Genomic DNA, 27341 nt, shown 5'->3' on the forward strand with positions numbered 1-27341 from the left:
GCCTGCCCCTGGTAGGCTGGCTACGGCTGGGACTGTCTACCCTGGGGGGTGCGCAGGCAGGGTCCTGGGCCCTCCCGTGCGCCCTCCCGTGTGAATTCCGCGCTAACTCATGTGCCAGCAGAGAAGCGCACCTGTTTGCGCAGCCTGTTCCCGCGGCTCCGGTTGCGTGGCTCCCTGCGGGGCTGGGCCAAGTAGGGACCTGGGCAGGGCTTGACCCGGCCCGGCTCCATTCAGCCGCCTCCTCCCACTCACTAAGGGGTTAGCCCCCTCTCTCCACGGGCCACGCTTACCTCCGGCTGTGCTGGGGGTCGGCGGGCGGGGCCCCCGCCGGGCTGCTGGAGGGTTTCTGGGGGAGCGGAGGTGCAGCGGGCTTTCACCTGTGCGTCTCTCGCCGCTCCCAAGCCTAACTGGGTCTTTTCCCTGTCGGCGGGCCCTTTTAAACTGCACGCATGCGCAGTGGGCCTGCCGTCGAGGAAGCTGCTCTTTGGGCAAAAGAGGGCCCTGCCCGGTATTTGGCGGACCCTTCCCTACTGGAGGGGGACAGGTGAGTGCCCCCCCACCTCTCTCTCTCCCTGGGGGGCTGGGCCAAGTAGGGGCCTGGGCAGGGCTTGACCCGGCCCGGCTCCACTCAGCCACCTCCTCCCACTCACTAAGGGGTTAGCCCCCTCTCTCCACGGGCCCCGCCATGAAATATAAAGATTATTTGTGGTAAGCCTGCTCTTCTTATTCAGTAACACCAACAAGTTTTTGCATATTATCATGGTACCATTCTAATTCCCACAAATTACTGTTCAGTAGTTCACACCGAAATAAGTACAATAGTCCAATAATTTTGCATGTGATTTTAGTTTAATACATTTTCATTTCAGACACACTAATCAGTCAATACATTTTATTAGTGCTTCCCATCAAATCTGCATTCATAGAATCATAGAAAATTAGGGTTGGAAGAGACCTCAGGAAGCCATCTAGTTCAACCCCTTGCTCAAAGCAGAACCAGTCCCAACTAGATCATCCCAGCCAAAGCTCTGTCTAGTTGGATCTTAAAAACCTCCAAGGATGGAGATTCCACAGCCTCTCTGGGTAACTTGTTCCAATGTTTTAATACCTTCCTAGTACGAAAGTTTTTCTGAAGATCTAACCTAAACTTCCCTTGCTGTAACTTGAGATCATTGCTCCTTATTCTGTCATGTGCCATTACTGAGAACAGTCTAGTTCCTCTTTGGAACCATCCTTCAGATAGTTGAAGGCTGCTATTAAATTCCCCCTCACTCTTCTCTTCTGCAGACTAAATAAGTCCTGGTCCCTCAGCCTTACCTCACAAGTCATGTGCCCCAGCACTCTAACCATTTCTGTTGCCCTCCTCTGGACTCTCTCTAATTTGTCTACATCCTTCCTGTAGCAAGAGGTCCCAAACTGGACACAGTACTCCAGAGGAGGCCTTACCTGTGCTGAATAGAGGGGTATGAACACTTCCTTTGATCTTCTGTCAGTGCTCCTACCAAAGCAGCAGTTTACCATTCGCCTTCTTCTCAACAAGGACTTGTCAATAGATACGCAAGATGTGTGGGACAGAGCTAAGACTAGAACTCTGATTTCCAGTCCTGTTCCTGGACCATTGTAATTTATCTAGAAAACATTTGTTGAGAACATTGAAGACATGTAGGTGCGGATCTCCGTGAATCGCACCATCCCAGGCTGAGAGAGCCAGATGTGTCCTTACATCGTCATCACGAATGAAAAGGCCAAGAAGATCGTGATCATGGACGTCACCATCCCATTTGGGAACTGGCGCAAGGCTTCACTGATGCCTGGGCTCGCAAGCGGGAGAAGTATGCTCTGCTGGTCAACATCCTGAGGGGCCACGGCTATGATGTGATGGTCGATGCGCTCATCATGGGAACACTTGGAGCATGGGATCCCAGCAATGAGAGCGTCCTGCATGCCTGCTGTATCTCCCGCCGCTATGCCAAGCTGATGCACTGGCTCATGGTGTCCGACATGATCCACTGGTCCCGTGACATCTATGTGGAGCACATCACGGGCCACCACCAAAACACCAACCCTGCCAGGCTGACTGCCACCAGACTGGACCCATAGGGGACCACCTGAACCTCCCTCTGCACCTGAGGGACTTTGAGAAGAATCTTCAATAACGGACCACCCCGCTCCACCCAAAGAGGACCCCCATGATGAGACTCTACATGGACTCAGAAACTTTCTCCAACCTACTCCTTTCACCATTGCAGACCATTGTATGGGTTTGTGTGTATCTATCTTCTTTCTCTCTCAGCATCGTGAATTCCATCCCTCCCCTTCATAGTTTCATAGTTGGTAGGGTCGAAAGGGACCTGAGCAGATCATCAAGTCCAACCCCCTGCCACGGGCAGGAAAGAATGCTGGGGTCAAATGATCCCGGCTAGGTGATTATCTAGCCTCCTTTTGAAGACCCACAGGGTAGAAGTGAGCACCTGAATCTACCCTGAATCTACTCTTGGTCAATTATGGCCGTTAATCCTCGTTACTCCTGGTAGTGCTTGGGGGAACAGGGACTTTCCCATAGCCTGCTGGTCCCCCTTGGCCAGTTTGTACATGGCCACCAGATCCCCTCTCGGCCTTCTCTTGTGGAAGCTGAACAGGTTCAGGTCCCATAGCCTCCGCTCATAGGGCCTGCCTTGCTGCCCCCTGATCATGTGAGTGGCCCTCCTCTGGACCCTCTCGATGTTGTCCACATCCCTCCTGAAGTGTGGCGCCAAGAACTGGATGCAGTACTCCAACTGTGGCCTGACCAGTGTTGCATAGAGGGGAAGGATCACCTCCTTGGACCTGCTCGTGATGCATCTGTGGATGCATGACAAGGTGGGGTTAGCCTTCCTGACCGTGTCCCCACATTGGTGGCCCATGTTCATTTTGGAATCACTAATGATACCAAGATTCTTTTCTGCCTCTGTGCTGACTAGAAGGGAGTTCCCCAGCCTGTAGGTGTGCTGCTGGTTCTTCCTCCCCAGGTGCAGTACCTTGCACTTGTCAGTACTGAATCCCATCCTGTTCTCATCTGCCCACCCCTGTAACCTGTCTAGATTTAGTTGCAGCCTGTCCCTCTCCTCCCGCGTGCCCACTTCTCCCCACAATTTAGTGTCATTCGCGAATTTGAACAAGGTGCTTTTCATCCTCTTGTCCAACTCACTGATGAAGATGTTGAACAGTGCGGGCCCGAGGACCGAGCCCTGGGGAACTGCACTGCTCAAATCCCTCCAGGTCAAAAAAGACCCATCCACCACCACTCTCTGGGTGCAGCCCTCCAGCCAATTTGTGACCCATCTGACTGTGTAGGCATCAATGCCACAGTCACCTAATTTCTTAATGAGAATGGGGTGAAAGCCAGTGTCAAATGCCTTCCTAAAGTCCAGAAAGACTACGTCCACCGCGACACCTATGTCCAAGGATTTTATGACCTGGTCATAGAAGGCCATCAGGTTGGTCTGGCAGGACTTGCCTCTAATGAACCCATGCTGGTTGCCCCTAAGCATGATCTCCCCTGCTGGTCCCACCCCCTTCCCTACCCCCATGCTTAGTTGGCTAACATTGTATTTTCTGTAACCTAGTTGCATTCCCCTCCTCACCTCCATCCCTCTTATGTTAGTCCCTTGCTTGGGAGCTCTGTATTTCTGTACTGGCTTTTTGTCATCTTTTTGGTTCATAACTGTTAACACCTACTAATAAAATTAATTCTGCCCAGGTAAACATGTGCTAAGTATTAACATTGCTATTAAATACACATATGAATTTTCCAGTCCACATATGAGTTTTCCAGTCTAAGACCTTATGTAACCAGAAATCAGTTCTGATTCTGCAGCAGTATAGAATTTTGTTTTGCATGATTTTAATTAAAGATACAGCCATATAACATTTACTGAAATGAAAATGGGGTTAAAGAGAAAATGTGTGTACTTTGCAACCTCTGGAGAACTTGTCTATTTCAAACCAGTTTGGAAGTAGTTGAACGTATATTAATATTCTTTATTTGAATCTAGTTTTCATTTGATCCCCTGCTTTACTGTTTCTAAAAGAAGAGTATATTTAGTTTATGAAGGAAGATAAGTATGTTTACTTGCAGACAAGAAAGGCTTCTGTTTACCAGCTAGAGATCCCTATGGAATCTACCACAACCTCTGCTAATGTGGAAAATATTGCTGTGTTTGCAGAAGTTCAGAAATACATTATATGCTTTTTTTCTTCAAAAGAGGCACAGGCTTTCCCTCCCAATTTTTACAACATTTTGTTACTCTTACAGCTTTAATGTTATACTGTTGCTCATAGCCTAAGAGTTGCTAGAGGAGTTGCCAGTAACAAAAAAAATGTTGATGCCTGATTCAAAATGTATTGGGCCTAGTATCAGGCTGTTTCACCATTCAGTGTGCACAATGCACCCAGTTTTCAAAAATGGATGTCTTAATAGGCTATCCAGATCTCACCTGTAGATATTCAGAAGAGTATTTGGCACATTCATCATAGGAAAAATGTCTATATGATTGAAGAGATTTGAATTTTAGATATATTTTTAAGGGGCTACAACAAAAACCTAAGTAGAATAAAGATACCTGAATCCAAAATTGCAGTTCTGACAACCCCACTTCACTGCTGCCTAACCCCACAGCAAATAAGTTCAATATATAGCTCTGGTTTTGACAGGAAATTGCCCCCGCTACCTATAGTCCCCCCTCCCCCCCAATACCTATAGTTCTGTTTTTGCGTGCACACAGAAATATTTCAATCGTGATTGAGCTTAGCAGCTCATCTTCCATCTCAAAGCTAAGACCCATATGCTGGGTGTTCCTTCATCCATCCCACCCAAGAGGCGTGATTCAGAGTGTACTTATCAGATTGGTCCCCACAAAATGCAAGGCTGTTGAAGCTTTCTTTTGAAAGAGTGGTGATGGAACCCTTTTATCCAATAATGCGCTAGTTGGGGTTCTTGCTTCATGGGAAATCCATGCTTGCTTCCTTTCTCTACCAAAAGAACATTTCCCATTTCCATGAAGAATGCACTAACTACACAATATAGGCTACTCTGGGGTGATGGCACTATCGACTCACCTACTTTATAGAAGTGAGCCAGAGAGAATAGAGAGGGAATGATTCTTAGTCTAGTGGTACCAGTAGGGGGTTGGGCTCAAGTCTCTGTTCCCAGGATTACATATACTTTTCATCCAATGACTATATCAAGTAAAACATGTAAACAGTCCTTGAAACAGTGACTAGAACACAGTGATACCTCTTCAAGGGAAATCCCTGAACCACCAGGCTATCAAGTCATGTTACATTTGTTCTTTTGCTCAATGAATTTTGTATGTTTTATGAAAAGTGGAACTCTCTTGAGAGGTAGAATAAAGAGAAATTAATTAATTGACACCAGGCCTCCCTCATTGTGGATGAGTACTTTAACTGCTGAACTGTCATAAAAAGGCTCCCAATCACCTCCATTTTAAAGAGCAAGGGCATAGGTGTCTACCTTTGGCTTTAGTAATCTTCATCCAAGGAGTTAGCCTACCAAAGGTAGACTAAAGTTGAGTACAAACATTTGGGCCAGCCTAGCTCAAGCGTGAGCACTCTTTCTGCAGAGCTCTATCCATGCTTTTGTGTCCTGACTCTTTATGAACCTGTTAGTGCATAGCTCAGGGCATATCTGTTGCTTCTTTGGTCTGACATGTTTCAGGATCCATTCCCACACAACTGTGTCAAGTGCAAGATAAATGGTTTGTTCACGGGGGGAAATTATGGGAAGGACTTTGTAAGACTATGATCACTCTATTAATCTGTGTGGTATCTTCAATGCAAGTGTGGTTGATTTCAGCTTGAGCTAATGCATAGCTGGAGCTTGAACCCAAACTCTACTGGAGTGAGTAAATACAGGTCCAAAGTACAATCAGACACATGGTTGAGGGCTGTGTGCGTGGATGGCAGGAAGATTTGGGCAAGAATGTGTGTAAGAACATGTGATAACCATGCAGGCATATCCTAAAAGGCAAAAGGTAGAACACAGAAGTCTAGAGGTTCAAAGATTTCAACAGGCAGTCTGTAAAGAGTTGCTTAGTCATGATTGTTACCACTGTTTAAAAACAACAATAAAATAATACAACCCAAACCAAACCAAACTCAGGCCTGAACAACTAAGTTGGTAGAAGTCTCTTTTAATTTTTCCCAGTATTACTTAATGCACACCTTGATGAACATGGACACCAGGAATCAATTAGTTCAGAGTAAAGCACAAAAGAGTAGAATACACAATATTTCTAGACTCACTGCTCAAGTTCTGGAAGGAAGGTGTAGCTTGCAATGCTACAAAAAGAATGAAAAAGACGATGAAAAGTGATGGCTCCATGATGAAAAGCTAGCATTCTGGTGGTGAAGAAATAATTTAAACAATTTAAAAGCCAAAATTTAGCAAGTAATGAAAGAGAGGAGACCGGGGTTAAAGGAGACCGACCTCCAGTTCCTGGCTGCATCAGCACCTACCCTGCAACACTGGCTTCCTCTGGAAGTGGCACCAACAACATGGCTGCTGTAGCCATGGTGGAGAGATGGTGTAGAATGCAAGGTGGGGGGGGAGAAGAAGCACACCCTGACTTCATTCTAGTGTCCTCCCACCTTAGGCAGCATTTGGATCTTATGCCCTACTCACCCACCCATAGTTATGCCACTGGAGGATGGTGCCTTGATTATGCATCTGTACTGTATTTCATACAACTATACTTCAAGACCAGAAAGTTTAATACAAAACATCCATGACTATATTACACAGGACTAAAGGCCCTGCCACATGTTCCAATGAATGCTGGACAGAAATCAGCTATAGAGTTGTTATATATTTTCAAGCAATAACTTTGTAGCTGGTTGGCTCTTTTTATAGCTAGATAGTCATTTTATGGTGTGATAATTACTTTGCACATATAGCTGATCTAAATTTATTGCTCAATTTTTACAAATAAAAATGAATATCTCATACTAAACCCACTTTGTTATAAAGAACATACTGGGCATGTCTACACATGCATTTATGCCATCTTAAATTTACTGTGCAGTAAGTGGGAATAATTGTGTTAATTGTGTGATAATTGCTTTGCACTTGTGGCTAGCCTTACTTTACATGAGTGGCCCATCTAAATTTATTGTGCAGTTAGCCAGCTAATTGTGTAATGTATGCAACATGTAGCTGGGGCCTAAGAGAGGTAAGAATTTAGACTAAATTAAAATTAAAATGATCTGATGAAGTGAGTTTTGGTTCACAAAAGCTCATGCTATATATTTCTGATTTAGTTAGTCTATAAGGTGCAAATTTACTGTGCCTTTTGTTTAAAATCAGTCACTTTTTAGTAAAAACGTAAGTGAACAGGGATCACGAAGAACTCTTTGGCAGGTCCTCTGCCACTGTTCCACCGTGTGCCACCATTCCAGGCTCTTGTCTGAATCTGATTCTAATTTAATTTCATCACACATTAGCATTCCACAGAATCAGTTTTCCCTCACTAAGCTTTCTGGGCTAGATAATCAGGAAGTTTATATCACTGCTGCTTCATTGCCTTCAAGGGAATTTACATGAATTTATCTCAGGTGTGGATCTGATCCATACATGTAAATTCCTTTACATCATCCCAAAACCTAAAACAGCCTTTCTGCAAAGGTTATGCCATGATAATCTATGCTATTTAAAACCATATTATTAGAGTGATACTTCTTCAAATGAAGCACATACTCCATTTACAAGGATATCCTATGTTGTTTCAGAGCAACTAAAATTTGATTGATTTCTAATTTAAATCTTCTTTAGTTAATTTTTGGAAATATTCAAAGGGAATTATCATGGAATGGGGTGTCAGCAATTCCAGTGCTGATTTAAAATGGAACTATAGCTTTAGTCCCAAACCAATGTTTTACAACAGTAGTTGACTACAACCTAACTATATCAACAGAATGCAATTCCACTGTAACATTTGATGTTCTTAAGTTAATTGCTGTGGCAAAGTGGGTATCTCCGCTAGCTGCAGCTAGCCCCCACACCTGCCTCTGGGCATGCCACCCACCATGCCTTGTTGGAATAATAATATGCTGTTAAATAAGGCGGGAGGCTGCCCATTACTGCACCCCCATATTTGGGAGTGTCCGCAGCTCCGTAACTCCCCTCTCCTCCCCGCCCAAGCCTTGCAGATAGCATCCAGATGTTACAGTGCCCCCAGCCTACAGCCAGAGCATGATTAGGCCACACTGTCAGGCCTCAGTCACATGCATTCATACCGCCTGCATCTCACTCGGGCCTCACTCACTCCACCCTCTCTCACAGGGTCTTTTTCTCGCGTCGACAAACTTATGCCACCTTGTTCCCTATTGGAGCGGGCACCCTTTGGCCATAGGCTTTGCTAGTCTCAGATGTACCGTCTGTTGGGCCTCTCCTGTGACCCTCACAGGGGTAGTGGTGAGCCAATTACCTAACCGGGTCTAAGCATACTCGGGCCCCTTCCAGGGTAACACAAAGTGTGTATATGTACTGGGCCCTCAGCCCTCTGGTTCTTTGCCCCCTCTACTCGGGGCTCCACACCGCCCCCTTTACTTGCGGTCTCAGGGCTTCCCTCCTCGGATGGGCTCAGGTGGCCATAGCTGTGCCTGGCCCCCTCAACCTCTGTTGTCACCTGACCCACCCAAAGGTGGGAGCTGGGGATAAGGTGCCCCGACCCGCCTTTCACCGGGGTGGTAACTGGCCTGGCATTTCCTTGGGGCTCCCACGCCACTGAGAGCCCCACCAGGCCACCCACTCTCAGCAGGGTGCAGTTTTAGGTCATGCCCAGGACCAGGAGCCTCCTGACTATCCCCTACAGCTCCTGCCCTTGCCTCCAGATGATACCAGCAGCCTTGCACCAGGCGATGTTGTTGCCTGGCCTTCCTGCAGTAAAATGCCCTGTTTATATGAGCAGCACTGAATCCAAAATGGCTCCCCTCATCAGGCACCTTCCGGCTGCTGGCTGCAGGCCCTTAAAGTGGCAGGCACCAACAATGCCCTGCCACAATTGCAGAAAGAAAAAAAGCAATTGCAGTGGATGGAGGCAGTACTAGATTATTACTGTGTATCATCCACTCAACAGCAATCAAGGATTAGGTACAGGAACATGAAGTAAGGGACCTAAAGCATTCTTTGCATTTATTTCAAATAAAGTTTATATAAACACATTTCATTTACAAATAAAAATGAATATATCATACTAAACCCACTTTGTCATAAAGAACATACTGGGTATGTCTATAAGTGCATTTATGCCATCTTAAATTTACTGCGCAGTAAGTGGGAACAGGGCGTCTACACATGCAAGTGATGTGGGACTAAATTTAGACTCAGGTCAGAGCAGCCCGCTATGTGCCCCTGTGGTCCCTGGGGGGAGCTCCAGGCTCTGGCCACATGGCTGCCAGCACCTGGGACTAACTTTAGTTCCAAGTAGAAGCTATACCCAGCTGCCAGCACTTGGGACTAACTTTAGTCCTAAACTGAAGCCAGGGGAGGCAGTCAGCCAGGAGACCTGGGGCTGAGCTCAGGCTTGCCCCCTAGTAGATTGGCAGATTCAGCAGGGAGGCCCCCTGCGTTACTGTGCAGTAATGCATCTACATGTGCATGATGCAGGTATCAAATTTATACTCAAGTCAGCATAAGTCACCATATTTACTGCACAGTACAAGCATGCACATGTAATTTGGGTTACTGTGCAGTAAATGCGCACATGTAGGCGTGCTCACTGAGAGATAGGTCCTTGGTCAGTTGTCTAATGTAGCCCTCTGTAAATGATGCAACAAATTATATTTTAAAATAAATCCACACCATATTATTCAACGTAAAATTCTGAAATATTAGCCTGAAACACGTCATGCATAAACACAACTGCCTTTGAAAATAAAAGTTAATTAGATTCATACAGAGATTGCACATTCAGTCTATTACTTTTCTGACAAAGCAATTCTATGGTTATACAGAAACCACAAAGATTCTGCTCAGTTTTAAGTAGGGCTAGAAGGGACCTCATAAGATCATCTAGTCCACCTTCCTGCTCAAAGTTTAGTATCACATAGACATCACATAGATGTATCTCTGAGGAAGCAGTCAATGTGATAAGGGGAGAATATTCAAATGGCTATCATACAAGAAATGGCCTTCCATTCTTTCACCCTTACACACTGAACAGGTGTTATAAATTCTTCTGTTCAGGTTATTCCTTCAATATGCATACATCATGCATGACCAATGTGAGTTCTCATCCAGTCCCTGTTTTTAGTTATATTATCCTCCCCTGACTCTTAAAAAAGGTGAAGTCCTTTTATATCCATCAGAACAATTCTTTTTTAAAAACACTGGGTGACTGGGCATGGCATTTAACTTGGCAGAGTGTCACACCTACATTTTTTTAGATGGGCCACAAGCAAGGATTCAGAAAATTAAAAACAAACAAAATAGAACAACCTGCCCCTCTTCCTCTCCCATGCACATGTGCACATGCACACACATGCACACACACTTAAGTAGACCAGGGGAGTATAGAGTAGCAAGCATTCTTTACTAAACTGGGAAAGGTCAATCCACAATATTTCTTCTGAAATAAGCGTAAACTTCTTATACAGCTGTGGGAGCCAAACCTTTTCGAAGGGGTGCCACAAATCAGTCCCCCTAACTGACTACTACTCCAATCCCCTTTCCCTGCCCAATGTGTTGCTTTGCTTTCTGCTCCTAGTCCAGTGCTCCCTGCTCAATCTGCTACTTTGCTTTCTGCTTCTTGAACAATTTGCCACTGTGCTCCCTGCTCTCTCCCTTTTCTGCAGTGTGCCACCCACAGATGCTTCTCATGCCACTTGTGGCACCTATGCCACAGGTTGGCCATCCTTGCTATACAGGAACTTTGAATTTACTGAAATGTTCTAAGAAAAGTGTGTATAATCCCAATGCCGTAAGAGGGGTGTTTGTGCCTACAAGCTTGCAAAAAAACTTTTTTCCAACTATTTAATTGAGCTAATAAAAGATATCACATCTACCCAAAGAACCTATCTACACTGCATATTTAGCCCTGATAATGAACATTCATGTTTGAATTAGCCATGAATTGGAGGACTGCAGCCAGAATACATGAATTCAAATGATTCTTTCCCAAACATTGTGGGTTTGCACTACATCATAGTGAAGTAGACTACTCTCATGCCCCCTACTTGAGCTGCAGCTGCTCCTTTTCTTGCTACCAACTGCTGTTGATTCCCCTGGCCAGCAGTAATCAGCAGTGTGGGAAGGAGTGGTAGTGACTTGGGAAGATGGGGAAGGGGGTTGGGGAGGCACTGCTGATTGCTTCTGTGAGCTGCACATAGCCCGCTAGGAACCTTTTGCATGCCCCACGTTTTGGGAAACACTGACTTTGTTCTTTAAAATGTGCCCTGGTTATGCAAATTTCTGCAGGCTCTGACTGAATAACAGCACTTAGGCAGAGAACAGGAATCTATAGTTATTTACACGAAAAAAGAGAACAATTATACAAATAAGATTCTTTTAGCATTCAAGAAAAAGTGAATACTTAAGAATAAATAACTACAGCACTCCTGCACTCTGACTGGCCAAGACAATTGTGTTTCATTATAGTTTCACACCCTTTTTCTGATGTGGAAAGAGTATATGTAATGCTAAAAGGTTTTCTCTTCAAATAACACTTTTTTCTTATTGATAATAAAAGCAGATAACAGCAAAGTAGAGAGCCAGTTTATTTCATAACTCAGATAAGAACTCCTAGCATGATGGTGCCACAAGTAATGTCACAGCTCAGCAAAGCAATAGTCAAACCTTGCAGATGTAATTATTAGAGCCAAAACAGCAAATTATAATGCACCATTTATCATTTACATACAGCACAGTAATACAATGTCAGCACAAGTGTTTCACACCAATTTTTAGGAAGCTGTGCCGTCAAACTGGTACAACTATCATTTATAAAAAGCCCCTAGCTTAGCATTTTCAAATCCGGTCCCAGGGACAAATTGTTTGTTGGCTCTATTCACATCACAGGGCAAAGTGACAAACTGGCACACAAAGTTCTTTACATTATAGACAATGGATTTAAAAAGAAGGGATTATTTCAACTCTTAATTCAGTGCACAGGAAGAGCTGGGAGGGATACCTCAATAACATCTGCATGCCTTATGCTCTGCTTTAGTCTGTCCTATGGGTTTTTTCCTTTTCATAACTGTTAAAATTCTTTAAAAGCACAAGAAAAAAAAGTAGAGTAACAAAAAGTGTGTAAAAATGACAAAATACCTGATTAATTATATGCTGTTGTAATTTTTCTCCAGACACTGAAAGAGAAAAAAAATAGAAGTAATTAGCTTTAACATATTTTAATGAATAAAATGATCATATACATAACAACAAAAATGATGCAGTCAACAAAAAACACAATATGATTAAATAACAAAGTACAAAAGAGTATAACATGCTTCAAAAGGAATATATTAAAATAGAAATTTAGCCAAAGCCATAATATTTGTGGAATGGAACAAATACTGTCATATACAAATTAAGAGGACTAAGGAACAATTTAAAGGATAGCCAATCAAAAACAGTAAGGCTAACATGAGGCAAAATAAGTATGCTAGAGATCAGAATCACTAATCCACTATGAAATAATCAGACAAATGAAAAAGGGAATTACAGGGCATGTCTACATGTGCTTTTATGCGCGCCTAAACTTAATGCACATTTGCCTAATGTGCATTAAGGTGATTTAGGCACGCGTCTACACATGCTTGCGCTAAGGCACATTAATGTGGTGTGCAAACTGCTGTGTCGACATACACAGCCTTAGCACATCTACACGTGTGTTAAGGTGCTTTAGCTATTTGTGCTAAAATTTGATACCTGCAAAAGGAGGTATCAAATTTAGGCACAAATAGCTTAAAATAGCCATATTTAGGGTGCATTAAGGGTGCACACGTGTAGACTCATGTCCTTAATGCACCTTAAAAATGGTTAATGTACCTTAAATTGGCATGTGTAGATGCTCCTAAAGAAAAGTTACATATATATTAAGTGATCTGCTCTGGTTAATGGGAAAGACAGGTACTCCAAACTAATATCTGAAGTTAATGGAAGTGATTGGCACAGCTAGTACCCAGACTGTCAAGAAATAATTTCAACACAGTATTGGAACTATGGCCCCGGATTCCCATAATTAACTAGTAACAGAGATGTCAAGCTTGGATGGAAATAAAAAATAAGGAAGCAAACCTACTAATAATTATATAATTTAATTTAAATCAATACGAATGGAAGATGGTCATATTATGTCCAATTTTATGAAGAATTGATACACACGTATTTTATGTTGGAATGGAATCTCATATAGATATCACAGGAAATAACGCACCATTAGGCCAACCCAGATGGTGACTGGGTTGCAATGGAATGGCCAGTCACATAGGGAAATATCCTTCTACAAAGCACAGGGTTCTTGACCAGTTATATCCAGCCACCCAAGCCCCATGGTGCACGCTTGGAATCTATAATTTTCTGGGATGTGTGCTCAAGCATGATGCATGGATATTCGAGTCTACTGAACTAGAACCTCTGAAACATGGCTCCAGTGTAGCAAACTCAAGCAACACTTATTTGGAAAAGTATTATTTTTCCGTTAAAAAAGAGACATCCTCAGTTAAATCAAGAGTACAGTATCATTTCAAAATCTACACTAAATTGTGTTGATGCCATGTCAAAGGACAGTAAGGTTTTATTATAAATAATTACAGGGATGTGTTAGAGGCATTTGGTGGATGGCATAAGAAGATGTGTCCAGATAAAGAAAAAGATAAATTTTACATTATGAAAAGAAAACAAGATGAAAACAAATTAGATGTCAAAAACTTTCTAAAAAGGTACAGATGGAAAACAAAGCAGGCCTGCTAGGCAATACAAAAATGAGAAGTTCAAAATGAAGACAACAAAATTTCAAAGTTGCAGGATTACTCCTACAGGATATAGTGGCAAAGAGATCATTAATATTTAGACCAGATTCAAACAGATATGAATAACAGTGGCACCTATAGCTACACTAAGATAAGTTGTATACATAGCCAAAGTTAATCATCAGGGCCAGGTACAGACATTACACTTTTACCGATATAAGTGATTGGAAACCAGACTATACCCATAAGAGAACAGAAATTCAGCACATATAGACTGGTTTAAAAATGGCAAAACTTAGTCTAAGACTTGCCCCCCCATCCACCAAAGGGTAAATATATGTTCTGTTTGCTACTGGTCTAAACTATGCTGCTTATAGAGAACCGCATAACTTAGATAGATTCCACCTTGGGCTTTTTGACTGTCTGTACTTAGCCCAGGTGGCTTGTTTAAGAAATTCTACCCTATCATAATATTGCACAACCTTACTAATTGAATTATAGTTTTGTGTGCTTATTCGGCTTTCGTCTGAACCATTCTGAGAGTGGTACTGGAGATAATGGTCTAGGCCACCCAATACTGGTACTTTACTATAGTATTGGAGTTTGTATTTCTATTAAGAATGACATACCTTTTCAAAATGAAATCTATTTTTACCATTTAGGGAGAGTAACTGTATTTTGGTACATGCTATTATATAATTAGTAGTCTGTAGCAATAAGTCTACAGAGTGACCACAGCAATTACATACACTCCTCCTGCAACTGGAGGTCATCCATAACAACTGGAGACAGTCAAGAACTCCCACTCATACATCTAGGTCTACTAGCAGTTGGAACTATCTAGAACAATTGCAATAGGACTTGTTTCACAATTTATCATAATGGCTCTTTAACCGGCCTGGGAACATAATACTAAATTATAGTTGTACAGCTGAGGTACGTGGCTGTTGTGGGGGTGACTGGGCAGCAGCCCTAGGTACTCCTTTGAGCAGAGGAGTACAAAAATAGCTGCTGCTTCAGTGGCAGCTGGCTGCACCACCGCCATCACACCTCCATGCACTGTGGCTACCCAGAGCATGGAACTGCCATGCTATATCTCTGCTAAATGATGATGCACTCATTTCCTCCTTCAAGAGCTGTTATGGAAATACTGATCCTCTCTTTAAATTAGTGTCTCTGTACTAGCATATAGAAGTATAAACAATGTACATTTTTGAAAACTGGGTAATAACTGTACATTTTCAAATTGAACACAAGTATCTTATTATTACTAAGAGAAATAAGCTTCCCTACTGATCCATTACAATGATTTCTTCATAAGGAGAAAAACTGAAGATAATCTACTACTTTAGGCTATATCATAAGGTTGCTTCTTAATTATAATTATTTGCTGCATGCTGGTTTAGTATTTTTGTTTGCTACATGTAAAACAGGATACATTTTAGTTGCAAGAGTAAAAAATATATATATATAATTTAGAGATTTAGAGTAAGTTATTCCCATGTGCATTGAGATCATATTTGGGAGCAAGGGAATTACATTTTGGGGCTAGTTTTTAACCAAATAAAAGTTCTATTAATGGAAGATTAAAGAAGTGTGTGCTCTAACATTCCTTAATGATATACAAGTTGCTAGAAAAGTACAGCATTTGAAATCTCTGCTTAGATCAACACTATTTTGCTCAAAGGTTTGTGGACTTTGAATACTGATGCTTTCCTGTTTCGCAGTACATTTGTTTTAAGGCTATTTTGATTCACTTTAAAGGAATTTTAATAACTTTCTGTTGACAGCATGGACAGCTGGTCTTGAGAATTAGTGAAAATTCACTTACTGACTGAGGAAGGAAGTGACATCAATGAGTTTTTAAAGTCAGCCCAGAGGGAAAAGTGAGTTGTGTTGAGTAACCTTTCATTTCATTGTATTTACAGTGATGCCTTGAGATGCAAATTGTATTATCAATGAAACCTATTATCTCTACCTAAAATAAGTAAAAAGATGAAATGTAAAGTGTGGTGGCATATCGCCACCACAGGCATGAGAAGAGGCAAGTGAGGGCTGCGGGGCATACGAAACCCCAGAACAGAACCCCGGAAGGGGTGACTTACCTCCGGGAAACCCAGCGGTGCCGGAGTCAGGACCGTGGTGGCAGCTGCAGCCGCACAAGCCAGCATTACGCCAGTTATTTAAGCAGCTGTTCCCAGTGAGGAAGGCAGCCAGACCAATCGCAGTGGCTGACATGGACGCTGAGGGAAAGTTTAAAAACCCCAACAGCACCCGCGGGGGAGCCAGAGAGAGGGAGAGACAGCAGGCAGCATGCTTGGTGTGCTGAGGCTCCTGCTGGAGAGAGGCACGAGGTAGATCGTGCAGTACTGGCGCAGGAGACAGGGGAAACCTCGGAGCCTCGGGCAGAGGCAAGAAAGGGGAAAACCCCTGGTTCTCAACCGAGAGTGAACAGGAAGAGACTAGTACTCCCTTTGGGAGATGGGGAGCACGGGGAAGGTCGAAACTCCCTGTGGACACCAGGATGTCCCCTAGGAGAAGTAGAGCAGTGGATGGGCATGGGATCCCCTGGAAGTCGCTGGGGAAGGGAAGGCAGCTCCGTGACCCTCTCTGCCCCAGGGGAATACTATTTCTAAGAAGCTAGGAAGGAAAGACACAAAGAAATACAGGGAGAGCCGAAAGAGAGAGAGAGAGAAAAGAGGATGGGCTGGTGGAGCAGTGCAGCTGAGTCCGTGTTCTTGCATTTGTGAATCCAACGGCGGACAACCCCGCCGAGGACCGAAGATCACCATCAGACCGGCACAGGATCGGTTGGTGAGTGGACGGGGTGTAGGGGTGGCGGAGCCCCGTGGAACAACACACGTGACAGCTGTGAGTATACCAGTGTTGGGGAACCCCTCTGAGAAGAACTCCACTAGAACCCTCTCATAAGAATTTACCAGCAAAGTCGTGGTGGGCGAGATGAAGGGAGGGGCTACCTTAACGACGGGTGACACCAGACATAAGACCTCCATCATTACAGTGGTGCATTGGCCGGGAATCTCGCTTCGGCACTAATGGGACAGAGATCCCAGCCCAGGTGAGACTCAAGATGCAACCATCGACAACAGCCCATGCCGAGTTGCTTACTCAGGCCATCCAAGCTATCGGGTAGGTGCTGGAGGTACAATAATTGCAGGGAGCCCATCAACAAGAATGGATACAGCGTAACGCTGCTTTATTCAAGATGCCCCGTATGACAAAGGATGATGACCCAGAAGCCTACATAGAGGCCTTTGAAAGGACGGCCATCCAGACGCAGCTGGAGTGGAGCCAGCGGGGTCACCAGTTTGGGGCACTGGTGATTGATCAGGCCCAAGCCGCTTACTGGGCCTTGTCACGGGAAGAGGCCTGAGATTACGAGGCTGTCAAAGCTGCAATCCTCTATCGGCTAGAAATCTCACCCGAAAGTTACAAGCAGGCTTTCCAGGCCCGGAAGCCGAGAGAAGCTAGGCGACCCAGGGGCTTGCTGCAGTCCTTATGAGATTCCCTCTGGAAATGGTTGCCCATAGGCAAATTTGACTGGGAGGGGGTTGTGCCCGCCTCTGCTCCAAAAGGCGTTCCCGAGCCGCTTTTGCTTGGGTGGCTGACTGGGTTTGCCCGGTCCTGCAAGAGGGCCCCAGAGGGTGCCTCGGATGACGTTGGCAGACCCCCGAGACTTGCCTGCCATGACTTTGAATGGACCTTCAGTGGTGGGGGTCCCCTGCGACGCAGCCTCCAGGGCCGTCACGCCTTCGATGGGCACTCACAGGGCTCCAACCTCCCCTACACCCCGGCCAAAGGCCACCTTCTGCCGCGGATCTCTCAGCTTCTTTTTACTGGCCCCGCCTTGTCTCTTCCCCAGTCCCCTACCAGCTTGACTCGGTGACCTAAGCTGGGCTCCGGTCTGAGGGCTACGAGACCCGAGGTCCCGTTGCCCCCACGGGCTCTCTCTCCGGCTTCCTTGCCGGCTCTCTCACCGGTTCCTTCACCGGCTTCCCTGCCGGCTCTTTCGTTGGCTCCACAGCTGGTTCCCTCCCCAGCCTTCCTACTCACTCTCTCATTGACTCCACAGCTGGAGTCTTTGTAGCTGCGGCTCTCGCCTCTTCCGCCGCTTCCCTCACTGCAGCAGCTTTCCCTGCCTGAGGCAGACAAACCCTGCAGGTGCACGCTCCCAACCTCGTGTTTCCCTGCGGGCTCCGTGATCTTCCGCTGCCTCCTTCCTGTGCCCCCGGGGCCGCACTTTATTTCCGCTGGGTGGCGTCTCTCGCTGACATCACCCGGTCTCAGCTGGATATGAGCGCGGCTAACGAAACGCGCAGGTGGTTTCCCGGCATCCGTTTCCCTGCTACCCCTGGCTCCGGCAAGGGGTAAGTATGGGCTCTCTTTCTCTTTGGTTTTGAGCCGGGGTTTCCCCATAGCCCTGGTGTCCCTGGGACATAACCTCCGCCCTTAAGATGCCTTGGGGCGCTTCTTCGTTCCCATTCCAGATTATACCTGTGGGGCCGGTCAGTCCCTTTACTTGATCTCCTTGGTTCCCGGTCTGGTCTTCGCCTCTGCACCTGGATAAGAAGTGCGCTACTGTATTAGTTCTTCTGGGCTGGTGTATTATGTGGAACTTATATGGTTGGAGTGCCAAGGCCCACTGGGTAATCCGGGCATTATCGGTCTTGGCTGTGCTCATCCACCTTAGCGGGGCATGGTCAGTTACCAGTTTAAATTCTCTGCCCATCAGGTAGTATCTAAAGTGGTCTACCGTCCACCGAATTGCCAGGCACTCGCGTTCTATAGTTGAGTACCTCTTCTCCGCTGGTAGCAGTTTGCGGCTGGCGTATGCCACGGGTCTCTCGGTTTCTCCTTCCTCCTGGGTGAGGATGGCACCCACCACTGTCTCTGAGGCATCTGTTTGTAAGATAAAGGGTTTTCAGAAGTCAAGGGTGTGTATTATAACATCTTTGCACAATGCCCTTTTCAATCTTTCAAAACTTTGCGCCATCTCTTCCATCCACCATACTGCCCCCGTTTTCCGCCCTTTGAGTGCCTCCGATAAGGGTGTTGCCAGTTCTGAGAAGTGCAGTACAAATCACCTGTAATAATTGGTTAATCCTAAAAATGACCGTAGTTGGCGGCAGTTCTGGGGGGCTGTAAAGTTGCAGATGGTTTCTACTTTGTCTGATAAGGGTTTAATTGTGCCTCTGCCAACCAAGAACCCTAAATACTTTGTTTCCTTTTGGGCCAGGGCACATTTTCGGGGGTTTGCTGTTAGGCCGGCGTGCCTCAGTTCTGTAAGGATGGCTCGAAGGGCTTTCTTGTGTTGTGCCCAGGTCCGGGAGTATAGACGATATTGTCATACGTATGCCGCTGCATATTTGGCGTGGGGTGCCAAGATCTTGTCCATTAGATGTTGAAATGTTGCGGCGGCACCATGTAATCCAAAGGGCATTCTGACAAACTTGTAGAGTCCCCATGGGGTGCCGAACGCCGTCTTCAGCCGGTCTTCCTTGGCCACAGGAATTTTCCAATATCCCTTTGCAAGGTCAAGGGTCGATATATATTGGGCATCCCCTATCCTCTCTACTAACTCTGCCACATGGGGCATGGGGAATGCATCGAAAACTGCCATGGCATTCAACCATCTGTAATCTACACAAAGCCTTAAAGACCCGTCGGGCTTATGCACCGGCACCAGAGGGCTCCTCCAAGGACTCCTTGAAGGCTGAATGACTCCTAGCTTCAACAATGAGTTGATCTCTCTTTGGACAGCTTCCAAGAGATGGTGTTCCAGGAATGGGTCACCACCTTTCCCTCACTATTGCCCCGGGCGGAGTTTTTATAGTGTGGAACAAGCTCCGAACCCAGCCGGGTTCCTCGCGGAATACCTCATGGAACTCATCTATCAAGCTTCGGGCCTGTCGCCTCTGAACAGAAGATAATTCCTCTCCAATCCTGACCAGGGTTCCCTCCAGAGAGGGTTCGGTCCCTCTTCCTAACCCCTGGGGTCCTAGGTCCTCGTTGTCGGTCTCAGAAAAGGCCACCCATCCTTCAGGCTCCCACCACTCCCGTAGGAGATTCACATGGTAGATTTGTTTTTCCTGAAGGTGTCCGGGCCTATGTACCTCATAATCCACTGGTCCCACCCGTCGAAGAATTTCAAGTGGCCCCTGGCATTGAGTTAGGAGCTTGCTTGTGGATGTGGGGAGCAGCACCAGGACTCTCTGTCCCGGCTCGAATTCTCGCTCTTTGGCACGGCTGGCATATTTTTCTTTTTGAAGGGCTTGGGCTTCCCTTATGTTTTCCCAAGCTAGGTCCTGGGCCAATCTGATTCTCTGTTGGAACTCCCATTGGTATGTCTTTGGCTCTTGAGAGGGTCCTCCCTCCTGCTCCCACTCTTCTCTCAAGACCTGTAAGAGACCCCGCGGGCGATGTCCGACCACCAGCTCAAATGGAGAGCACCTCGTAGAGTCTTGAGGAGTGTCCCTGAGGGTAAACAGTACTAGAGGGAGGAAGAGATCCCATTTCCAGGGGTCTCCTTGTATGCATCGTCACAATACCCGTTTTATCGTCCCGTTGAGGCGTTCCACCAACCCATTGGTTTGGGGATGGTAAACCGAGGTGCGGAGCTGTTTTATTTGCAGGGTCCAGCATACTGCCCTCAAAACCCTGGACGTGAAATTATTTCCTTGATCTGTTAATATCTCTTGCGGGATTCCCATTCGGGCTACCCATTTTATCAGCTCCTCCACAATACGTGGGGCGGCTATGGCTTGCAGGGGGATTGCCTCCAGGTACCGGGTGGCGTAATCCACAATGACCAATATGTATTGGTGGCCAGAGCTGCTGCGGGGGAGTGGGCCTATGACATCTAAGGCTATCCTCGAGAACAGGGTGTCTATAACAGGCATGGGCTGGAGGGGTGCCTGTGGAGGACGCTTGGCTCTTGTCTTTTGGCAGTTGGGGCAGGCTGCACATTGGCGGGCCACCTCCTCCCCCATCCCGGGCCAAAAAAACCACCTGCTCACCCTCGCGAGGGTCTTGTCCCATCCCAGATGTCCCCCTGTGGGACTCGCATGAGCCAGCCGCCAAATAGTCTGGAGGAATCGGGCGGGCACCACCAGTTGCGAGTCCTCAGTCTCCTCCCTCCTGTCCCCTTGTAGCTGGTAAAGGATACGGTTCCTTACCTCGAAGCGAGGAAGCTCTTCCGGCGATAACGCGGGGACTCCTCTGGTACTTTGGGCCTGCTCTCGAAGTGCCCTGACTTCCTGATCCTCCTCTTGTGCCTCTCGGAACTGGAGGCTACTGGTAAAGTTGTTAAGGTCTAACTCGTCTGTCTCGTCCGCTGGCTCCTCGTTTTCTTCTGTCTCACCCAACCAGGCCTCCTGGTTCTGGATTTTCCTATGGGCCACTTCCATGTCCATCACCCTATCCAGGACATCATATACTGGTGTCCAGTCTCATCCCAGAAGAATCTCACACGCTAATTGAGGCACGACCCCCACCAGGAGTTCTCCCTGGTGCTCCATTACCCGTAGGCGGATCCATTGGCGCTTGATTTGCTTGGAGTCCCCATGGAGGCAGGTTACCCTCACAGGGCGAGCCTTGCGCCGGCCTTGCGATTGCACCAAATCCACCCTCACAAGAGATTGAGCACACCCCGAATCCAGGGTAGCTTGCACAGGGCGACCTTCCACCCAGGTTTTGACAACAGGACGGCTCCAAGCCACGTTCTCCTTGCCGACCATATAACTGCAGTCCATCGGCTCGCCAGGCTCCAGGCCTCTCCACCTCTCTATTAGGGCCCTTGATCTGTCGGTAGGGATCCAGCGTTCCGCTGCCTGGCTCGGGCATTCCCTAGAAAAATGACCATTCTGCCCGCACCGGAAACACATGGTGTCTTTGGTAGCCCCCCCGGCCAGGTGGACGCTGGCGCTCCGGCTCTCTTGGGGCTGCCATCGAGGGTCCCAGGTTCCTCTTCTCCTTGGGGTAGCTGGCCTCTGAGGCAGTAAAAGCCTCCACTAATTTTAGAGCTTCCTCGCAGGTCCGTGGGGTATGTTGTCAGACCCAGTGTTGTGTCCGCTCTTCTAAATTGTTCTGAAATTGTTCGAGGACAATCTGGTCTGCCAAGGCTTCTCTATCCTGCCCCACTGGGTTTACCCATTTATCCAGCAGATCCCGCAGAAGCTGCAGCAACACTCTTGGTCGTTTCTCCTTGGGTCCTTTCTTGGCCCGGAACAGGCAGCGGTAGTGCTCAGGGTTAATTTCCAATCTATATAGGATGGCTTCCTTCACATGCTTGTAGTCTTGGGCATCATCCCTTGAGAGGGCCCGATAGGCGGCCTGAGCCTTGCCAGCTACTAAGGCTCCCAACAGGCTGGCCCAATATCTCTTGTCATGCTTGGTCATGAGGGTGTGCCATTCAAACGCCTCAATATAAGACTCCGCGTCATCGTCCCTGGTTATTTTAGGCATTTTGAAGGACGCCAAACTGTGTTGGAGCCAGTCTTGTTGCCGGTCTAGCATTTGCTGCTGAGAGTCCAGGATCTGGGTTAGAACCTGTAGGTTTTGTCCAAGGACATCAGCGGGGCCTATAGCCGCGGCCTGCATGTTGACATAGGTTGCAAGGTCGGTGTTCTCCATGTTCCCAGCCAATGCACCACGTTGTGCCCGCCTCTGCTCCAAAAGGCGTTCCCGAGCCGCTTTTGCTTGGGTGGCTGACTGGGTTTGCCCCGGTCCTGCAAAAGGGCCCCAGAGGGTGCCTCGGATGACGTTGGCAGACCCCCGAGACTCTCCTGCCACGACTTTGAATGGACCTTCAGTGGTGGGGGTCCCCTTCGATGCAGTCTCCAGGGCCATCACGCCTTCGACGGGCACTCACGGGGCTCCAACCTCCCCTACACCCCGGCCAAAGGCCACCTTCTGCCGCGGATCTCTCAGCTTCTTTTTACTGGCCCCGCCTTGTCTCTTCCCCAGTCCCCTACCAGCTTGACTTGGTGACCTAAGCTGGGCTCCGGTCTGAGGGCTACAAGACCCAAGGTCCCGTTGCCCCCACGGGCTCTCTCTCTGGCTTCCCTGCTGGCTCTCTCACTGGTTCCTTCATGGGCTTTCCTGCCAGCCGTCTCACCGGCTTCCCTGCCAGCTCTCTCACCGGTTCCTTCACCGGCTTCCCTGCCGGCTCTTTTGTCGGCTCCACAGCTGGTTCCCTCCCCAGCCTTCCCACTCGCCCTCTCATCGGCTCCCCCGCCGGGGTCTTCGCTGCTTCCCTCACTGCAGCAGCTTTCCCTGCCTGAGGCAGACAAACCCCGCGGGTGCACGCTCCCAACCTCGTGTTTCCCTGCAGGCTCCATGGTCTTCCGCTGCCTCCTTCCTGTGCCCCCAGGGCCGCACTTTATTCCCGCTGGGTGGCGTCTCTCGCTGACATCACCTGGTCTCAGCTGGATATGAGCGCGGCTAATGAAACGCGCAGGTGGTTTCCCAGCATGCGCTCCCGTGCTACCCCTGGCTCCTGCAAGGATAAGTATGGGCTCTCTTTCTCTTTGGTTTTGGGCCGGGGTTTCCCCATAGCCCCGGCGTCCCTGGGACAGGGGTATTAGACCAGATATTGCTGGAGCAGTTCCTCTGGGACTTAGAGGAGGACACCCAGAGGTGGGTGCGGAGGCACCAACCACAGACCAGCGGGGAAGCATTACGCTTGGCGGAGGCTTTCACTAACTCGGAAAAGGAAAGGGGAAGTGGACGAGGCCTACAGGTCTCGAAGGAGAACTTAATGAGTGAAGGAAGCGACAGTCGGGTCCGAGAAAAGGGTCCCTGAAGGTGGTGGTATGTTGTCATTGTGGAAGGACGGGCCACATCTCCCGGGACTGTGGGGAGAGGCTAAGAGAGCTGAGCCACGGACTGGTGGGGTACCCTCCAACTCAAGAGAAGGGCAAGGAAATGGAAAAGGGTGAACCCATGGACTGCAACTTTGGGTTCACGAACCAGGAAGGAGGCAAGGCTGTTCGGGCAACGTTAGATACAGGACGTTCTCAATCCTTACTCCGGGCCGATCTCGCCCCACAGACAAGGAGGGAGGATGCTGGTCCCATCAATATGACCTGTATATTAGGTGGGGAGATGACATTTCGCAGCTGTTATGTGCCGATCCGGGTAATGGAGTTCTGCGGGGAGTTGTGGGTGGGACTGGCCCCATCTTTGGCATGTGAGATGATTTTAGGAAGAGAATGGGAGCCATTCTACACCATGTTGGAAAGAGTAAAAGCCACCGAAGAGGAAAGGAAGCGACTTAGAAAGGGAGAAGGCTGGGCGGGTGAGACCCCCAACCCTTCCAGCCAGGAATCCTGGGGCAACATTAACCTGGAGTCCCTAGTGAGTGCAGCCCAGTTCCATTGGGCTCAACAGGAGGACCACGAACTCCAACAGTTGAAGATCGAGGATCCCGAAGAGGGAATGTCCTGGAGGCATGATGGCTTTGAGGTAATGGGTGGTTTGCTGTATCGGGTGCAATGGGGTGAGGGGGGCACCTTGGAGGGGAGGCAGTTGGTAGTCCCGACTCCACTTTGACACCCCATATGGAGATTGGCCCATGATTCCCCAATTGGTGGTCATTTGGGACACACTAAGACCCGGGTTAGGCTGACCCAGGAATTCTTCTGGCCCCGCTTGCACGAGGATGTGGACAGGTGGGGGGTGGCATGCCCTGAGTACCAGAGAGCCCAAGAGTGGAGGCCACCTAGAGCACCTTTAAGACCTATGCCAATAATAGAAACTCCATTTTCCAGAATCACACTGGATATAGTAGTTCCTCTCCTGAAGTCACATAACGGGTACCAATACATCTTGGTTTTGGTGGACTATGCCACCCGGTTCCCAGACGCAGTTCCACTGAGGTCGATTACAGCAACAAGAGTGGCGGAAGAACTGCTCAGGTGGATAGCATGGGTGGGCATACCCCGAGAAATACTTACAGATCAGGGGACCAATTTTATGTCTGGCATGATGAAGGTCCTTTGTAAAACCCTTGGCATCACACAGCTGAAAACCTCGGTTTATCATCCCCAAATGAATGGCCTGGTGGAGAGGCTGAATGGCACCATTAAGCGATTGCTCAGGCGTTGTTCGCAAGAGGATCCCTGATGGTGGGACACTCTTCTGACACCCTTGTTATTCGCTCTGTGTGACGCCCCTCAAGAGTCAACGCGATACTCACCGTTCCAGTTAGTGTACAGCCACAGTCCCAGGGGTTTGTTACAGGTTGTCAGGGAGGAATGAGAATGGCCGATGGGACTAGAAGTGTCTGCAGAAAGGTACTGCCAGGAACTGCAGGCTCGTATCCAGAAGGCTCAGCGGATCGCAGGCCAAAATGTGAGGAATGCACAAGAGCGACAGGAAACCCAGCATAATAAAAGGGTGAAAGCACGCACCTTCCAGCCCAGGGACAAGGTTGTGGTATCAATACCTACCACCTTAAGCAAGCAACTCGTGATGTGGCAAGGACCATTTTCGGTAGTAAGGCAAGTGGGGCCGGTTGATTATGAAGTACTCAAACCGGGCCATCGCTGGGAGCACCAAGTCTACCACGTAAACTTGCTGAAGGAGTGGAAAACCCCACAGGGATGGATGGCACAAGAAAATATAGCGGAAGAGGATCTAGGACCCCTCTACCCTGGATTGAGCCGATCCACACGGGAAGAAGCTGTGCAAGTAAGTAAAGAACTGAACGGTCAACAGCGACAAGAATTGTTAGCCTTAATAGAAAAGTTCCGAGAGGTGTTCCAAGAAGCTCCAGGGCAGGTGACAAGTATTCAGCATGAGATAAGAACGCTCCCAGGTGCACTGGTCAGAGAGAGTTGGTGACCGATACCCCAGCGGTGGCAACAGGAAATACAACAAGAGATATCACGGATGCAGGAGCAGGGGATTATTTGACCCTCACGTAGCCCATGGTGTAGCCCTATTGTGCCAGTGGCAAAGCCTGATGGATCACTTCGCTTATGCATAGATTTTAGAAAACTAAATGCCCTGACAACCTTCGATGCCTTCCCGATGCTGTATGTGACCAACCTCATTGAGAGGATCGGCGAAGTATGATATATATCAACTCTTGACCTGGCAAAAGGATATTGGCAGATTCCCTTACACCCGACAGATTGTGCCAAGACTACATTTGGGACCCCTTGGGGCCTATTTGAGTTTGTAAGAATGCCCTTCGGCCTCAATGGAGCAGCCGCCACCTTCCAGAGGCTAACGGATACCTTGCTGGCGCCACACGCAGCATATGCAGCGGCCTATATAGATGATATCATCATATTTACCCCTGGTTGGAAACAACACCTCAGAGCCCTGAGGGCTGTCCTAGAAGAGCTCCAAGCAGCGGGACTAACCGCCAATCCCAGGAAGTGCAAACTAGTGGAAAAGGAGATGGCCTACTTGGGGTTTCGGGTTGGGCAAGGGATGATACGACCCCTTACCGATAAGATCAAAGACATAAAACAATTCCCGGAACCACGGACACGCAGGCAACTACGTTCCTTTTTGGGACTCATTAATTATTACCGCCGGTTTATACCACATTTTGCAAGCATTTCTGCACCACTCACGGACGCGCTGGCTGGAGTCGCCACAACAAACCTGAAGTGGACCCCAGGGATGAGAAGAAGCTTCCGCAGCTTGAAGGAGGCAATGCATCACGATGTTATGATGCAAACACCTAATTTTAATACTTCTTTTATTTTTCAGACGGACACGTCAGGACGTGCACTGGGGGCAGTTTTATTGCAGAAGGGGAAAAATGACGAACGCCCGATTGCCTTTGCCAGCTGGAAGCTCAGCCATACTGAGACAAGGTATGCGACGGTTGAAAGGGAATGCCTGGCAATATGATGGGCCATAGAGCACTTCAAATACTACCTTATGGGGAGAGAGTTCATAGTGATGATGGATCATGCTCCCTTACAGTGGTTAACAAAGAAACAAAGCACGAATGCCAGAATTACTTGCTGGGCACTGGCATTACAACCTTTCAAATTTACAGTGATACATTGTCCAGGCAAGGATAATTTTGTGGCCGAATTTTTATCCAGATGGGAGGATCCCGACCAGCCGGAGGAAGAACTGGATTACAGTCATGGCGAAGAACACCAAACCGTAAAAGAGGCTGCATACAGCAACCAGATGCCACAAGGCGACTTAAGGGGAGAGGTCTGTGGCAGCATGTTGCTGCCACAGGCACAAGAAGAGGCAAGTGAGGGCTGCGGGGCATACAAAACCCTGGAACAGAACCCCGGAGGGGGAGACTTACCTCCGGGAAACCCGGCAGTGCCGGAGCCGGGACCGCAGCGGCAGCCGCCGCGACCAGCGCCGCCGGC

The 27341-nt window shown here is 47.7% G+C and overlaps 1 protein-coding gene across 2 annotated transcripts in view; it reads right to left on the bottom strand.

Annotated features, from left to right (window-relative positions):
- CHST9 (carbohydrate sulfotransferase 9) overlaps nucleotides 1–27341 on the bottom strand; it is a 191792-nt gene that overhangs the window by 25580 nt on the left and 138871 nt on the right. For both annotated transcript variants that reach the window (XM_025214178.1, XM_006016397.3), the window contains exon 3: nucleotides 12323–12360. In XM_025214178.1, coding sequence (XP_025069963.1) covers nucleotides 12323–12360 — 38 coding nt within the window. The remainder of the gene's footprint in view (nucleotides 1–12322; nucleotides 12361–27341) is intronic.

Source organism: Alligator sinensis, unplaced genomic scaffold (assembly GCF_000455745.1).
Source record: "Alligator sinensis unplaced genomic scaffold, ASM45574v1 scaffold117_1, whole genome shotgun sequence".
Taxonomy (NCBI): Eukaryota; Metazoa; Chordata; order Crocodylia; family Alligatoridae; genus Alligator; species Alligator sinensis.